This window comes from Desmodus rotundus, chromosome 8 (assembly GCF_022682495.2).
Source record: "Desmodus rotundus isolate HL8 chromosome 8, HLdesRot8A.1, whole genome shotgun sequence".
NCBI classification, from domain to species: Eukaryota; Metazoa; Chordata; class Mammalia; order Chiroptera; family Phyllostomidae; genus Desmodus; species Desmodus rotundus.
Window position 1 is genome coordinate 98,045,555 of NC_071394.1, and position 17,756 is coordinate 98,063,310.

Consider the following 17,756-nt stretch of genomic DNA (forward strand, 5'->3'; position numbering starts at 1 on the left):
GAAAGGCCACCAGTTCAGTTCCCAGTGAGGGCACACGTTAGGTTGTGGGATCGGTCCCCGGTTGGGGCAAGTACAAGAGAAAAGGGGTCAGTATTTCTCTTCCCCTCTTTCTCTCTCCCTTCCCCTGCTCTAAAAATAAATAACTAAATACATAAGTAAATAAAATCCTTTTTAAAAAGTGAGGGAGGTGGAAGCATGGGGAAGACTTGAGTATACTTTGGGGCTGAGGGAAGTCCTACGGCATTTCTTCTCCCCACCTCCGTCTCCTTTGCTCCAGCCACGCGGACCTGGCCTTCCAGCTCACAAAGGTCATTCCCACCAGCCCGCCTGTGCACTGCTGTTCTCTGCCTGGAACACTCCGTCCCTGGTCTTCCCGATGCTTTCTCCCTCATGCTATTCTGCCGGCTGCTCAAATGCTTCCTCTTCATCAAGAAGGCACTCCCTTAGAATTTGGAGCCCTCACACATTGTTGGTGGGAATGTGAAATAGTGCAGCCGGCCGCTGTGGAAGTCAGTATGGTGATTTCTCAAAAAAATTAAACATAGCATTACCTTTTGATCCAGTAATTCCGGTTCTGGGCATTTACCCAAAATAACGGAGAGCAAGGCCCCAAAGAGGAGTCTGCACACATGTCCACAGTAGCATTATTGCGGAAGCCACTCAGGTGTCCATCGGCCAATGAATGGCTATGCAAAATGTGGTCTATGCATACAGTGGAATATCACTCAGCCTTGGAAAGGAAAAAATTCTGACATATGCTATACTAGGGATGAGCCTCGAGGACATTGTAAGTGAAATAAGCCAGTCGCAAAGGAAAAATACTGTATGACTCCACTCGTATGAGGCCCCTAGAGCAGCCAGACAGAAAGCAGGACGGTGGTCACCAGGGGCTGGGGCAGGGCAGGAGGGGAGTTAGTGCTTAATGGGCACAGAGTTTCAGTTTGGGGAGATGAAAAAGTCCTGGAGGTGAAGGGTGGTGATGGTTGGACAACAATGTGAATGTACTTAATGGCATTGAACTCTACGCTTAAAGATGGTTAAGATGATGGATTTTACATTATGTGAATTTTAACATAATTTTTTTTTAATGAAAAGAAAGGCCTCCTCTAGCTTCCCTAAGCTCCCCCGTCCTCACCCCTGGTGCTCTGTCCCCCTCCACCACGTGGGTTTTGTCTGTCTTCTGGTGACAGCACTTTCACCACCTACACCCCCTCCGGGGTTTGCTGGCGGACTGCTTCTCTTCTCTGGGACGTAAATACCACCAGGGTGGGGAGGCGCCTGGTGGACTTGTGGCTGCTGTATGTTGAGCCCCCAGAAAGGTGCCTGGCACATAGTAGGTATTCAGTGAGTACTTAGTAAGCAGATACATTTCTGTTGAACAGGAGGAGGAATGGAGAGAAGCTCAATGAGGATGCAGGGAGAAGAGATGCAGATGGGACGAAGTTCATGTTGGACAATGGACGAGGCTGTTTTCTGGGAAGGAGAACAGGCTGCGGCTTGAGGAAGCTGACGAGAGTCTAGAGTGGTCTCCCTGGGGACAGGGGAAGCAGCATTTGCAGCGGGGCCGATGTGCAGGTCCGTGGCACGGGGAGAGCACATGCTGACACTCCGCCCAGTGGCAGGAACCGGGGTTCAAGTGGACCCTTTCAGCTAGGCAGATGGTCAGGGCGAGGCCAAAGGTGCAAGGCCTAGGGGAATGAGGTCAGCAAGGAGGCCTAGGCTAGACTGACTGACCTTGGGTGTAGCCAGGGAGGATACGACTTGCATAAATGGGGAGCCAGGGAGGGCGTGATGGCAGGAAGGTCTGTTCCAGAAGGCAGGGCACCAACTTCTGCCTGGGGTCAAGGGTGGACCCGTCAGGGAAACTTGATGACGATGGGTCTCAGGTGCGGGAGGGGCCGCCAACGCCTTGCTGGTCTCAGGGGAGCTGGTATTTAGCTTGAAAAGTGCCCGTTAGTCTGAGAACTGGGCTCATTGTCAGGGAGGAGTGACAGCCCAGCCAGCCTTTGAATGTCTCCTTTCACAGCTAGATCTATTTTTAAGTCCTTCTCATTTTTCCTTTCTTGCCCCCTCCTTCCTTCGACCCACACCCTTTGTACGTCTAGGAGTGGGAGAGAGGGAGAGGTCACATGTGGGTGGACCAGCTGGGTTCAGCTTCCTATCCTACTTCAAAAATCTCTTCCCTCCTGATGTGGTCACCCCAAAACATCTAGGAAGAGAGGGTCTCACCACCCTTGAGTTTTACATAAACCATATCAAACTGTAAGAAGCATGGGGCTCATGCCTCCCCCAACCGGACTCCTGGGACAGCAATTCTACTGATCACTCACACCCCTGCGCCTGCTCCTTTGAGGAACTAGAGGTGGGAATCTGGCTCCCACTTCCCCACGACGTGATGGGGGCACAGAGAGGAAAGGTTTTTGACTTTTGGAGAAACAGGATTTTCAGATACTGTGGAAGACAAAAAATCAGGAGTAAATGCTCCTTCTCCCCACCTCCCACCCCACCGAACTCCTATAGCAAAAAGGAGCTGGGAAAGATTGCTTACTCGGGAAATCTCCCGTCACAGCTGCCCTGAGGCCCGGCAACTTGGGAACCCTTCCACACTGAGGGCTGCCAGGGAGTGCTCTGGGACAGCCCCTCAAGCAGGGGCAAAGACTGCTCTCTGATCCACGACCCCCTCTGGGATCCACCCTAGGGAAAACCTTGCACGTGAGTCTACGCACGTGTAGAACAGTGCGCTGCAATGCTGTTGGCGACGCAAACACGCGAGAAACATTGGAAAGGTCTCTAAGCAGAGGGATGGAGCAGTGGACCACAGCATACCTGTAAAGTGAAATACTGTGCAACACTAAAACATACGAGCGCCATACACCACAGTGAGAAAATCTCTAAGAACTCTGTGAATGAACCCAACCAACTTACTCTAGGTTTCTAACAGTTTGATATAATTTACAGAAAAATAACTTCCCAAACGATACCACCCATTTTCCACTCATAGTGAAATATGTAGGTGAATACAGAGGGAAAGCTCTGGAAGGATTCACCTCACACTGTACCACAGTTGTCTCTGTGAGGGCACAGGGACTGGGAAGGAGTGTCCCAGGGGACTTTGACCTTCACCTATAACGATTTAGGCACATGCTACGGGGAGTATCTAGCAGAGCACACCTTGTGTGATGAAAACAATTTCTAAAGGGGGTTTCCACTCGGGCACATGGTGAAAGCCTCATAAAGAAGGAGGAGGGGCTGGCAGGGTAGACGTGCTCAGCTCCGCTTGGTAGGTAAGAAGGCGGTCTCCGGAGACTGAGCTGACCTGCTGTGGGAGTCTAGACCCGCACTTCTGTCCGGGCTCAGAATGACGGGATGCTCCTGTCCCCAACCCCGGCTCCCCACGTAGGCCCCACACCTGGCTGGCCATGCTGGCTCTGGCCCCAACAGGACGTATAAGAGGCCCCTGTCTGAGGCAGGAGCTGCCTTAAATCCATGACCTTGGCATTGTCGCTGAGTCCTACTTGACCTGAGGCAGGCTGCTTCCCTGTCCTGGCCCATGGCCACCTGAAAGGCCTGGCCTTTGTGTGTTCTTTTCCTGTGCGTCAGGCATTGCTCTAAGTCTCCACAGACTTATTTACTCTCATAAGTATTCTGAAGCAGGTATTATGATTGTTTTCCCGATTTCGTAGATGGGGAAACTCAGGAACGGAGTGGTTAAGAAGTTGCTCAAATTGCTCGTCTAGCAAGTAGCAAAGCTGGGTGTGAGTCTCTTATTCTCCAGGCTACCCTGCCTCTTGCAAGCTCCTTATTCCTGAAGGTGTCCAAGGAGCAGCCTGGAGACCAGACGGCTGGGAAGCTGATCACCAATGCGCAGGGCCCTAGGACCTCACGCCTTCTCAGTGACCCTGGGTGGGCCAGACCCTCTCTTCTCCCACTCCCCTCCGCCTCCTAGACTCGGAAACAACAGACAGTTATTATGCCCCTACTATGTGGCTGGCACTTTCCCATCTGTGTTCTTATTCAACCCTTCCACAGTCCAGCAGACACAGGGAGGCTAAGTCCCCTTGATGGAAAGCGACTGGCTAGTGATAACACAGCTGGAGGAAGGGATATGGATGGTTCCAGAAGAAGGTTTAACAGAGAACCTGGTGACTGGTGGGAAGCCAACTCAAGGTGGGGGAGCTCGAAGCACAGAAAGTCTCATACAGAAGGTCCTACTGTTCCATCGGCCAGCCCTTCAACTCTTCCAGGCTTGGTCACCACGTCTGATTCAGGCTTCAAAGCCAGACCACATTCGTGCTGACAGCTACCTGTGCTCCTGGGTTCCATGACCCCAGGGATGCCCAGAAAAGGCCAATCCATCTCTAAATGGGTACAGGCATGCTAACTCAAGGTTCCCCTCTCACCTCCCCCAAAAGTCAGTAGTTCCCCCTGCGGGACAGGGAGGAGTGAAGAGGTAAGAGGAGGCCCCAGGACTACAGCGAAAAGCAAACACCAGGCTTGCAGCCAGCCTGACCTGTTTCTGAGTCCTCACCTCTTCAATCACTAGCAGTGTGGTTCTGGGAAAATCACTTAACCTCTCCGAACCTTTGTGTCCTCAACTGTAAAATGGGGATGATGGCACTGACTCTGGGATTGTCGTAGGAGGGAAAGAGATAACAAATGTGGAAGCATTTACTGCCCGCAGAGCACTCACTCCATCTACAGAGGGAGAGGCAGGGGCAAGAGTGAAACGGGAAGGGCATGAGGAGCCCGGCGGGAAAGCCCCCTCAGGGTGCCCCACAGCACTGGCTAGGTAACTTTATGAAAACGCTGGACAGAGAAATGACTTTTTAAAAGAAATCAAGGGTATAAAAACAAAATGAGGACTTCTGACAAAGATGGAGGCGTAGGTAGACACACTGTGCCTCCTCGCACAACCAGAACTGACAGAAAATCAAACTGTATGGAAGTCCGACAACTAAGGACTTAAAGAAGAAACATTCCTCCAGACAGGTAGGAGGGGCGGAAATGAGCAGCGGAGCAGAGAGGACTCGAGGCAAGGCAGTGGCTGCCAGACTCAGTGATCCCACATTCGTGTGCAGATAAACCGGGAGGAACAACTGGGGAGCAAGACAGACTGCACAGGGAAGTAAAGCCTCAACTTCTGACTGAAAAAACCTGTGAGGGTTGAGGTGGCGGGAAAAAAGTGTTGGCGAGATCACAGGGTCCTAGAACGTACACAAACCCACCCACCCAGGAATAGGCACCAGAAGAGCCCAGTTTGATTGTGCATAGCAGGTAAAGTGACTGAAAACCAGCAGAGAGCAGAGCAAGTGGCACTGTTCCCTCTCAGACCCCTCCCCCCAACGTACAGCGTCACAAAACAGTGATGTGGATTGCCCCACCCTGGTGAAAACCTAAGGCTCTGTCCCTTACTGTGTAATAGGCATGCCGAGACAAAAATAAATAAATAAATAAAATAAAAAAAGGCCCAAATGAAAGAACAGATCAAAGCTCCAGAAAAAAATACAACTAAGTGAGGAAGAGACAGCCAACCTATCACAGTTCAAAACACTGGTAATCAGGATGCTCACAGAATTGGTTGAATATGGTCATAAATTAGAGGAAAAAATGAAGGCTATGCTAAGTGAAATAAAGGAAAATGTACAGGGCACCAAGAGTGATGGGAAGGAAACTGGGGCTCAAATCAATGGTTTGGACCATTGATAAACATTTGAAGGAAGAAATAAACATCTGACCAGAACAGAATGAAGAAACAAGAATTCAAAAAAATGAGGAGAGGCTTGGGGACAACTTTAAATGTTCCAATATCCGAATTATAGGGGTACCAGAAGTAGAAGAGGAAGAGCAAGAAATTGAAAACTTATTTGAACTAATAATGAAGGAGAACTTCCCTGATCTGGCAAAGGAAATAGACTTCCAAGAAGTCCAGGAAGCTCAGAGAGTTCCAGAGAAGTTGGGCCCAAGGAGGAACACGCCAAGGCACATCATAATTACATTACCCACGATTAAAGAGAAGGAGAGAATCTTGAAAGCAGCAAGAGGAAAGGACACAGTTACCTACAAAGGAGTTTCCATCAGACTATCAGCTGATTCCTCAAAAAAAACCCCAAAAAACAAAAACCTTGCAGGCAAGAAGGAGATGGAAAGAAATATTCCAAGTCAAGAAAGGCAAAGACCTTCATCCAAGATTACTGTATCCAGCAAAGCTTTCATGTAGAATGGAAGGGCAGATAAAGTGCTTCCTAGATAAGGTCAAATTAAAGGATTTCACCATCACCCAGCCTTTATTATATGAAATGTTAGAGGAACTTATGTAACAAAAAGGTCGTCAAAAATGTGAACAGTAAAATAACAACAAACTCACAGTGATTAACAACTGAACCTAAAAAAAACCAAAAACAAACTAAGCAAACAACTAGAACAGGAATAGAATCACAGAAATAGAGATCACATGGAGGGTTATCAGTGGGGGAGTTCAATCCGATGGACTTGAACTAAAGGCGGGGGGAGTAGGTGGGAGGGGATATGCAGGGTAGAGGGGAATAAAGTGGGGAAAATGGGACAATTATAACAGCAGAGTCAATAAAATACATTTTAAAAAAACCAAAATGAAAGACAACCATTTATAAAATCCTCGGTAAGGGCTAGGCACCCCTGCTGAGTGCTTCCACACGAAGAGTCTTTCCTCGATGTGACACACCTATCCTAGGATGGAAGGAGATGATGACAAAGTGTGGGAGACAGACACAGGACAAGGCGCCTGAAGGAGGTCTGTCACACGGCAGGCAGTGCTCCTCTGCCTCCCCAGCTACTCCTTGCAGGCAGAGAGGAGCAGGCCCAGAAGGCGGGGTGGAGAGGATTTCAAGCGGCTACCCCTTCCTAGCCTGTCCCACTGTAGCCGGGGTGTCCCCTGTGGTCTCAATTCCTGGCCCTCATCACCCTGCGGTGTTTCCTGAGGAACACTGAACAGCAGCTGTATGACCCAGGGCAAGCTCTTCATCTCTCCGTTTCTGCAGATGTGAAACATGGGAAGCAATTCTTGGCTGCCAGAAGCGGAGTGTGGCAGGAATGAGACCGTGTCAGTGAATGGAAGTGAAACAGGGCTCACTGTGAGCACCGAATAGTGAGCACACATACTGCGGATTCAAACAACGGTGGATCAAAAATATTTGAAAACCATCGCAGAAAGTTCCAAAAAGCAAAACTGAATTTGCTACTCTGCTGAATTCACATGAATACCGTGATGTGTAGACACATCCTGCTATACCCTCTGGGCAAAGATGGGTTCCATAAAGGACTTGAGCGTCTGTGGATTTGGGTATCTGTGGGGATTCCAGAGCCAATCCCGCATGGACACCGTGGGTCAACTGCCTAAGAAGGTCTGGGTCTCCACTGTGACTTGGGTCCACGTCACGGTGTGCTCCAGACAAAGGGCTAGCAGCCCCTCTCAGCCCCATCCTCTACTGCACCCCTGCAGGGTACGGAGAAACCAACTTCCGTTCTGGAACTCTGTGTTCAGTAAGGAAACTCACTCAGACCCTTTAACTCGTCTCGTCCCCATGTCTCCCACTTCGTGGATGAGGAAATTGAGGCCCAGGGGCCCAGGTCATTAGACTCCAGGTCTGCCATGACTCAGATCAGGAAGCTCTATTCCACTTCATCCACAAAGGCTCCGGGAGGCCCAAACTTCCTCAGACCCAAGAAGATATCAGCGGGAGCAGTCACCCTTGTACCATTAACACAGGACCCCACGCCTGCCCTATGTCCTAAGGCTGCAGCCCCAGCTGATCTGACTCTGCCTGTGTTCAGCTCGGGGCCGGCTGTTTGCCAACAGCTTGCTCCACATTGAGAGGGGTGGAGTGGGACCTTTGCCATCTTCTCTCCACCTTCACATCTCTGACCCCTCACACTCCACGGGCCCCTTGCCCTGGGTGGAGCACCCTACCTTGTGGGTGAGGCTGGAATCTTTTGGAGCACTGTCCTCTTCCTCCGAGCTTCCCTGCTCTTCATCCGATGTGAGGTCCTCCTTGGGGGTTGCTGCCAAGATGGGACAGACCTTGTAGGGTTCTGTGTAGGCACTGGGGTGAGAGCAGAGGAGAGAGACGGTTAGAGCTCCGTGTCCAGCAAAGACAAAGTGTATAGGCCAGGGGCCCGATTAATGCCATGAGCCACTAACAAGTGGCCTGTGTGCAGAACTCTGTGCCCTCCGTGGGGACCCAGACGTGAGTAAGACCCAGACACAAACCTCCCGACCTGCCCCCACTCTGGCCATGCTGGCCTTCTTTTAGTCCCTTGAACACGCCAAGCTCTGCCTCAGTGCCTTTACATATGCTGTATAAGAGACTCTTCTCTCTCAGATACGGGCAGGCTGCGATGCTAAAGGAAGGTACAAATAATTACAATGAGGACTAGAGATATTCAGTCTGATTGATCTGGTGGTCTAGACTGGCTGGTCAGGCAGCAGGATCAGTCCACAGGTGGCCACACCCTCTGGGCCTGAAGAAGAAAGGCAATGATGTGGTAGACGGAGTCTGGGATGTCCATGCCAGTCCCTAATCCCAGATTTGCCACCAACTGGAGCATGGACAAGACATAACTCAGGATGTCAGTTTCTACCAAGGCTACCTGGGGATAGTTCCCCACTCACCTTCTCGGCAGATGCTGTGACGACCAATGCTTGTCAGGCATATACGGTTGACCCTTGAACAACACAGAGTGAGAGGCACTGACCACTCGTGTAGCTGAAAATCAGCATGTAACTTAAATTGACTCTCTGCACACATGGATTCCCAACTGTGGACAGAAAATGCTTGACCCTTGAACAAACGTGTTTAAGTGCAGTTCAAACCCGCACTGTTCAAGGGCTAAATCTAGGTGTGATAACAGTCTCATATCTATTGTACTATGACTATTATGTATGTGTTTAAGTGCAGTTTAGCCCATGCTGCTCAGGGTCAAGTCTACAGATGTGATAATCTCATATCCATATTGCTATGCCTATTATGCAGGCATCCCATTAATTAATTCACACATGCATTCAATAGATATTTATTTATTAACTGCCCACCTTATGTCAAGCACAGAGCTAAAACACAGGTAAAACACAGGTGACTAAAGCAGATATGGTCCCTGTCCTTAGAAAGGAACAACTAATATATGATCATAAACTGTGAAGTAAAGGATAGGAAAGATGTGCTTTCATAGAGAATAACAAAGGCCAAGTGTTCAGATAGATCAGTGAGGGCTTCTGAGTCTGAGACCAGGAGGAGAAGGAGCCAGCTTTGTGGTAGCAGGGGGAGTGTTTGAGGCAGGGAAAGCAGCCATATTGAAAGGGATCGAAGCAGCAAAGAGCTTGGCATGTGACACAGACCACACTGGAGCAGATGAACTCTCCTTTATCCAACCTCCAAACCATCCCCACAGAGAAGGCTCTGGCCCCGTAATAGCCTCCTTGCCCTGATCCCTGTTCCTGGCCTCCCTCTCCACCCAGCAGACTGCCTGTTCTATAGCAGAGATCGGGTCATGTCCTTCTCCTGCTCAAAAACCTTCAATGGTTCCCTCCTGTCTTTGGCAATGTGGTCCCAGACTTCTCACAAAACTTCTCTTTATACTCAAAACCCAGGCATCTGGTCTTATTATATTTTTATCACATACTTATTCCTGCCCTCTGGGAATACCAGCATGAGATGCTAGAATGATAGATGGACGACGGATGGATGGGTGGATAGATGGGAGGAGCGAAGGGAGCATCCACACTTGCTCGAGTGGCTGGGCCGACTCTAGCCCAGGCCTTATGCAGGCAGGAGCACTGCCTTTGCCTCAGGTCCTGGTTCGAGCATGGCTGAGGGAGGGGACGTCAGAACAGAAGCAGCAGCCTCAGGCTACATCTGAACTAGGGGCCGTCCTGGAGCTCCTTCTCATCTGTTGTAGGAGACAGAAGCATGGATACCTATCTCCACAACAGCCTGCAGCCCAAGAAACAACAGCAGGAGGAGCATCCCCTAGTCCACGCAGGGGCCATGAGGCCAGAGAGGTGGCCCGTGATGGTGGAGCCTGCTCCTGCCTGGGCGTCTGCTGACACAACGTATGTGTGGGGGGTACTGTAGCTGGGCACTTGTGTGCAGAGGCCAAAACTGAGTCCTGACCCAGGCTGAGCCTTGACCCTGAACCTTATGCTGAGCCAAGATCCACTTAACTATTCAACTGCCTACTCTGCTGGTCAGACCTTTTTTCATCCTTTTCAAAAGGATGAAAAAAGGCCTTTTCTTTCAAAGTGTGAGCGCAAACAACATATTTTGCAACAAGCTACATATCACCAAGTGCGCAAAGGCATGAGAGCCCTCCCAAGACCACCCTCACCTCCTTCACTGTCAGGGGCCACCTGCTGCCTCCACTGAGGAGCTGTCCCCAGCCTAAAGGTCAGGCACACTGCACTTGCTCAGCAAGCTCAGGACCGTGTCCAGGAAAGTGACTGAATGGACTGGTCTCACTGAGCCCTAGCTCCCCTCCCCGCAGAGCTGCCTGCATCAATTTGCAGCTGGGTGTCCTGCAGACAGGGAGTGGACCCTGCTCTCAGCCAAAGAGAAATGGCTACATTAGGCCCCAGCATGAGCCTATGGCACCCTGTGGAGGATAACCAGTAATGGTGAGGGATGGAGCAGTTAACTGAGCCCCTGGACCATTCCTCCTCCTCCTCAAGGAAAAGAAGGTATATGCCAAGTTTTTCCTAGAATGTGCTGTAAAGGAGGGAAGGATTCCCAGCCAAGCCTCCCACAGGGTGATGGTGTCACCATCCTCGAAAGCAGCAAGCCAGAAATCTGAGCATCTCCTTGCCGAGCCAGCCGCTACTTAAGCATTAAACGCCTCCCAGATTTACCTTTAAATATCTCTCCCCTCTGCTTGCATCTCTTTCGCAGCCTCTGTGGTCCAAGCCATCTGTTGCCTGACATCTGTAACAGCTGCTTTCCTGTTCTTTTCCGTCCCACCGTGGCTGCCCTCCAATCCGTTCTCCACCCAGAGGCCAGAGGGACCTTGTCAAAATCCACTCTATTTGTGTCACCCTCTTGCTTAAAATGTTCAGGGATATTCCAGTGTTGCTGGAGTTAAAATCCAACAGCTCAGCCTGTCAGGCTAGGCTCTGCTCAACTTGGGGCACAGGAAGGTGGGTGTCCTTGGGCCCCGATGCTTGCCGTGAAGTCTTCCCAACATCAGATGCTGCTGGGCATCACGGACCTTGGGGGCTCTGCCTTAAACCAAACAGGCTTTGATTCCATGGAGCCAAACTGTGGGTGACAATGGGGAGAGAGCTAATGGAAGTCAATCCCCGGGGGGGTGGGGGGGCTGGGTCAAGGTCACATGGCAAATCCAAGCCGACACATGTTGCCTCTGAAGAGGCCTCTCACTATGCTCAATCCCATTTCATAGACATTGAAACAGAGGCCCACTCGGGCTCCTTCAGTGTGCTGAGGTGTGCAACAGGGTCTCTGGTTGCGAGCAGAGGGGGTTTTGTTTGTGTTATTTGTGCTTTTATTTTATTTTATTTTCAAGAGGCAGTGGAATACAGAGATGAGAGCTCACGCTCCATGTCAGACTGGGTTCAGACTGGCCTGACCACTTACTGGCCATGGTTCACCTTTCCAAGCCTCAGCGGTGCCTAATTCATGGCGCTGCAGGGGAGTCCAACAAGAGAAATCACGTGAACCAGCTCTCTTCTTTACCAGCTCAGCCTCAGCTGCTGACAGGTACTCTATTATTTACCTACCGTTGTCTTAAAGTTGTCTCATTTTTAATGTGTGCTATTACTCTGGTCTCATCCTAGGTGATAATACCCACGAACTCACACTTGATGTTCTTCTAACACTTTAAAAAAGACCACATAATTATTAATCTATAACACTTGACTCAAATGATCTTGCTCACCATTAGAGATGCCCAGACCTCACAGAGACAAACCCCGGGGCCTCTGACCCATCCACCATCCATCCTCAATCCAAGCTCAGCTCTGGCCAGAAGTGTGGCCCATGTTTCTGTGAACTTTCCAATATATGACACGTGAGAAAGCCCTCTAACCCAACCACCAACCCACCTGTATACTCCTCCATCCACTCACCCACCCATCCAGCCACCCTTCCAACTACCCCTTAGATATTCAGCCATCCAACCATCCAACCATCCATCCTTTATCCATCCATTCCCCCGCTCGCTTACTCAACAAGCAAGGATTAGCACCGACTTCAAGGAGCTAACACATGGAGGAGCCCAAGGTGATTGAAGCGCTCTCTCTGGCCTCGAAGAAAGTTCAGTGACAAACACTGGTTAAGAGGGTGGACTTAGAAGTCAGACTGCTTGACTTGAATTCCAGCTCTACTTCAAGCAGCTTACTTAATCTTTCCATGCCTCAGCTTTTGGTTTTTAATTTCTTTAAATCTGTAAATCAGGAGTCATGAAACTTGCCAGGGAAAACAGGCAGAAGAGCCAGGTGTTCAGCACTGTAAGTTTAAAGACCAAGGGGCCTAACCGGTGGCATCAGATAGAAGAGTCACTGTGGGACCTTAGGCAAGTCACCCAACCTCTCTGTTTCTTAGCTGTAAATGATGCTGTAGGTTCACCGTGGGATTAAACAAGAACACAATGGTGACAGCGGCCACTTCCTGGCAGGTAGGAGGTCCTTTCTGGCCGGCCCAGAAGAGCCTGCACAGGACCCAAGTTCTAAACCCCCAGACTAGTCTCCAGGGAGCTGTGTCCTCACTCTGGGTCAACTTGTGCTTTAAGGGGAACATAAATTAAAGCTGCCCAAAGCTTATTACCTTAAATGATCCTTCAAATGAGCATAGTCTTTCCAGCAGCCTTGAGTCATAAAAGGACATGAGCATCCACGCGGGGAGACGAGCACTTTGTAACCTGGCCCAGAGCTGTCCAACTCTGCCCATTAAATCCAGTCCTATGTGACACTTGCTGGGAGTCATAGCCCCCAGCACAGCCAAAGGGCCTAATAACTCATAAAAAAAGGAACACTTCCCCCACGAGGAATCTCTCAGCAGGAGCTTTGGCCCCGAACTCTGTCCTTGTTGATATGTGCTATGGTATTTGTGAAGGAGGCCAGATTGCAGATGCAACATCCTTTGGCTCCTCTGAGACAGGCCAGCTCCCTGGGACCTGGAAAGTTTGAGATGGAGGAGACAGGATAATGGATTTGGCAACTATGATGATCCTAATTAGCAGAGCAGCTGGAAGAGTTGGAAGTGGACGGAGGGGAGGGCTGGGTATACAATCAAGGATTTCCAAATGCTCAGACATTCAGTCCCGTCTCTTGCCTACCCTCCAAGTCCCCCCCGCTCTTTCAGAGTTCTCTCAAATGATCCCTCCAAGCCTTCCCCAGATGGCACCTTCTGCTCTGATACTTCTTTGTCACTCAAAACTACCCCACCATGCTCCCCTTTCTCAAAGGGACGTTGGGATTTTCACAGATACAGCTATCTGCACTGTAGCTGGGAACCTCCAATCTCATACAGTGGAAAGAGCAAGAGGACACAGGGTCCAAGACCAGGGAGTCCTGGATTCACCTTCAACCTACTGCATGATCTGGGCTGCGGGACTGTCCCGGTGGGCCTCAGTTTGCACATCTGTGAAACGGAAGTGGAGAAACAAAACACTCAGAGATGAGAAACCGTGTGTTGGGACCAGACATGTGTATCCCGCAGCGTGGAGGCCAGGCTCTGAGAGCAGCTGCTGCCTGGAGCCGCCTCACTTCCAGAGCGAGGCTCTGCTCCGCTCCCCCTTGGAGGGAGTACAACCTGCACCCAGGGTCAGCCAAGGGATAGTGCTCGTAATGGTTCCCAGAAACAGGACTAAGGAGAGGTTTCTTAAAAATTCAATTTCCATTATTCACTAAGTAAAAACAGAAGTACATCTTGCTCTCTGACCTGCGACATCCCTACCCTTCTTCTTAAAACACAGCGTCGATAGTTTTATGGGGATTTGTTTTCTGTTGTAACAGCTTCATCGAGATATAATTCACATGCCATAAGACTTACCCTTTTAAAACGTTCAATTTAGTGCTTTTTAATATATTCACAGGGTTGTGCGACCATTGTCACCATCCACTTTTAGAACATTTTCATCCACCTAGAAAGAAACCCCATGCCCTTTAGCAATCTTATTCCTCCCTCCCCCCAAACCCTGCCAACCACTGATCTACTTTCTGTTTCTATGGATTCACCCAGTCTGTACCTTTCACACCAATAAAACAAGACAGCACGTGGCATTTTGTGCCTGGTTTTTTTCACTTGGCTTAATGCTTTCAAGGCTCATCCATGTATCAGGACTTCATTCCTTTTTATGGCTGAATAATGTGCCATTGTACAGCTGTACCCCATTTTGTTTATCTATTTATCTGTTGATGAACATTTCAATTGTTTCCACTTTTTGGCTAGTGAGTAATGCTATGAACATGTGCGTACAAGTTGTTGTGTGGACATATGTTTTCATTTCTCTTGCGATGAACCTAGAAGCGGAATTGCTGGGTTGTATGTAACTCTATGTTTAACATTTTGAGAAGCTCCCAGACTGTCTTCCACAGTGGCCACACCATTTTACATTCCCACCAGCAGTGCTGAGGGTTCCAATTTCTCCACATCCTCACCAACACTTATTATTGTCTGTTGTTTTTATTTTAGCCATCCTAGTGGTTATAAGGATTTTCAAATAACTTTGTTTTCTTTGATTCCAGCTCAGCTTGCTCCCACCCCAAGCAAACACTACTGTTTTTCCCAGACAAAGTGGAACATAACTGTGCCTTACGAGGCTTACTTTTCAGACAATCAATTGAGATTTGGGAGTCCAGGGGGTGGAAATTATTATGATTAGAAGATCTGCAGAAGCCTCATAAAATAACAGACAAATATAAAGAGAAAACATACAAGAAAAGTCATAAGCTAGAGCCCCCAACATACCAGCGCAGTGGTCTCGAGGGTTCTGGCTTTGAAAAGCAGAAACTACTGCAACTTGGAGTATGATGAGGGCAGCAGAGAAAGGGTGCTGTATTTCTGGCCCTTAGCAGCAGCCGCATTGCTGGCACACAGGCCTGGCCTCACTCTGACCACTGGCCCTGGCACTCTAGCCTTCTCTGGGACCACAGAAGAGGCTAATGATAAAGGGCACAGGTGCTGGAATCCCACCTCCTGAGGTCAGGACCCGGTTCTGCCACTTGTCAGTCCAATGACCCTAGGGCAGTTGCTTAACCTCCCTGTCTCGGTTTCCTCATCTGTAAAATGGAGATGATAACAGCACTTGCCTTCCCAGGGTTTATGAGATGATGTGCGTGAATGAGGTAGATGCACCGCTCAGCACAGTGCCTGGCAGTTTTATTTGCTACAATCAGTTTGAGCTAAAGGCCAGGGCTGAATTAATCAGCCAGGGCTCCTCAAGGTCTTACGGACATTGGTTCTAGTCCTACCTCTGCCACCAGCTTGCTGTGCGACACTGGGTAGACCCCTTCCTCTCTCTGGGCCTCAGTTTCCTCATCTGCAAGATAGGTACCACAGCTGTTGGCCTGAGCACCCAGCCCAAAACAGGAGGAAACTTGAACACGTCTTCCTCCTGTCTTCTCCGTTCTGGGACTCAGGCCACAGGGGAGGCAGAAAGGGAGGAGAGCCACTGCTGCCACCTTGAGCAGCCGGGGAGGACACGGTGGCTAAAGATTCATGATGGGCACTGTAACTTCATAACCACACACCACATCTGAAGCTGCCAGAAGCTGCGAGAGGGGCTGTTTGTGGTTTGTGTGTGTGGTGTCTGGAAAGTCCCCCTTTCCCACCCCTCCCTTCCACATGGACACAGCCGGCCAATAACAATAGGAATCGCAGCAACAGCAATAATAGAAGCAAAAGCCAGAGACCTTAGGGTGTTTACTAAGTGCCAGATGCCGTATGACTTCTCTCCAACCACTGTATCCTGTGCGTAGTAACATGCCCACTTTATAGGTGGAGAAATAGGCACTGGTAGGGCGAGTGCAGAGCTGGGGTCTGAACACAGGGGACCTGGCTTCAGAGCCTGTCCTCCAGAGCCTAAGTGACACTGCCTCTTGCAGCAACAGCAGCTAATGTTTCCTGAGCACTGAGCGGAGTGCATCTTGTGGGTCATCCCATTTGATCCTCTCCTGCACTCAGTAAGGCCAACACCATTATCATTTCCACTTTTCATCTGGGTAAACTGGGGTTCTGTAACATTGAACAACTTGTCCGAGGTCCACTCTGCTATTCCCCTTCCGTCATCTTCTCCCAGACAGAACCTCCAGCAGATGACTTGCAGCTGGGCCACTCATTAGACACGTTCATTCATCTGGTTCCCTGCCACCTTCTCTGTGCCAGGAGACATGCATACAAATGTGCCAGATGTGCCAGCACACAGAAGTGTGCACCGTGCAACTGGCACAGGAGGGCAGGAGGGCAGGGGCCTTTCTGACGTGCGTGAGCACACAAGTCACATGTGGCCAGAGTGGGATGCCTGGACGGGGACGCAGAGGAAATCAATCACACAGAGTCAGACAGAGATGACCACACCCAGGAGCAGATCCAGAGGGGAAGGTGATGGGGCAAGGGCACCACACCTGGACCCAGACACACGGCAACACACATGCACTCTTGTCACGTGGCTCATCTTGTGGTCTTGTTGAACTCCATCCACCTCCTTTGCCCCAAATGGGGAATAAGAGTTTTCAGAAAAATGCTTCCCTTTGCCAAAGGTCTTTAAGATCCTATAAATCCACCCTGCTTCTCAAGGGCAGGGGCTGCCAGCTGAGAACAGATGCCTGGGGCATGTCTGCTGGCCCTCACATGGGCCAAGGCCTGGGATGGATTCTTCTCTCCAGCCCAGCGCCAATCTCACCTCCTACTCCAGCCAATCTCACCTCCTACTCCACGGGCCTGACTACTAAAGCAGGTGTACTGGGAAGGCAGTAAGGCTTAAGCTTCACACCTGCGTGGGTCTCTTTCAAGGCTCTACGAATCATTTCATATTCTTAATTGTATATTCTTTTTCTTAAAGGAACTGCCCCAAGTTGGGTAAGCTTCAGGCACCCATGCCCAGCCACACCTATTTGCAGAGGCCCCATTCTCCTCTACATGCCCCTGTACCCATGAACACACGTCATCTGGTGATTTTGATAGGTTTTCTCCCCCTCACCAAACTTGGGCTCCTTCTTGCGAGCCCACCTTATTACACTGCACATAGCAGGTATTTAATTAATACTTCCTGGTTTTGCCCTGGCTGGTATAGCTCAGTGGATGAGCACAGGCCCGTGAAGCAAAGAACTATAGGTTCGATTCCCAGTCAGGGCACATGCCTGGGTTGCAGGCCAGGCCCTCAGTAGGGGGCGAGAAAGAGGCAACCACACATTGATGTTTCTTGCCCTCTCTCCTTCCATTCCCCTCTCTCTAAAAATAAAATAAATAAAATCTTTTAAAAAAATCCTCTATAAATCGCTTTGGGTAGTATGGCCATTTTGATGATGTTAATTCTTCCAATCCATGAGCATGGTACATGCGTCCATTTGTTTGTGTCTTCCTTAATTTCTTTCTTCGGTGTTGTGTAGTTTTCTGAGTACAGGTCTTTTACCTCCTTGGTTAGGTTTATTCCTAGGTACTTTATTTTTCTTGTTGCTATATCAAATGGGATTTTTTTCCTGATTTCTGTTTCTGCAGTTTCATTGTTGGTGTACAGGAATGCCTTTTATTTCTGAGTATTGACTTTGTATCCAG

General features: G+C 49.7%; 1 protein-coding gene across 3 annotated transcripts in view; it reads right to left on the bottom strand.

Moving 5' to 3' along the window:
• The window catches only part of FGD5 (FYVE, RhoGEF and PH domain containing 5), a 117,163-nt gene that overhangs the window by 60,586 nt on the left and 38,821 nt on the right, over window positions 1-17,756 (bottom strand). For all 3 annotated transcript variants that reach the window (XM_053929906.2, XM_053929905.2, XM_053929904.2), the window contains one exon: window positions 7,946-8,078. In XM_053929906.2, coding sequence (XP_053785881.1) covers window positions 7,946-8,078 — 133 coding nt within the window. The remainder of the gene's footprint in view (window positions 1-7,945; window positions 8,079-17,756) is intronic.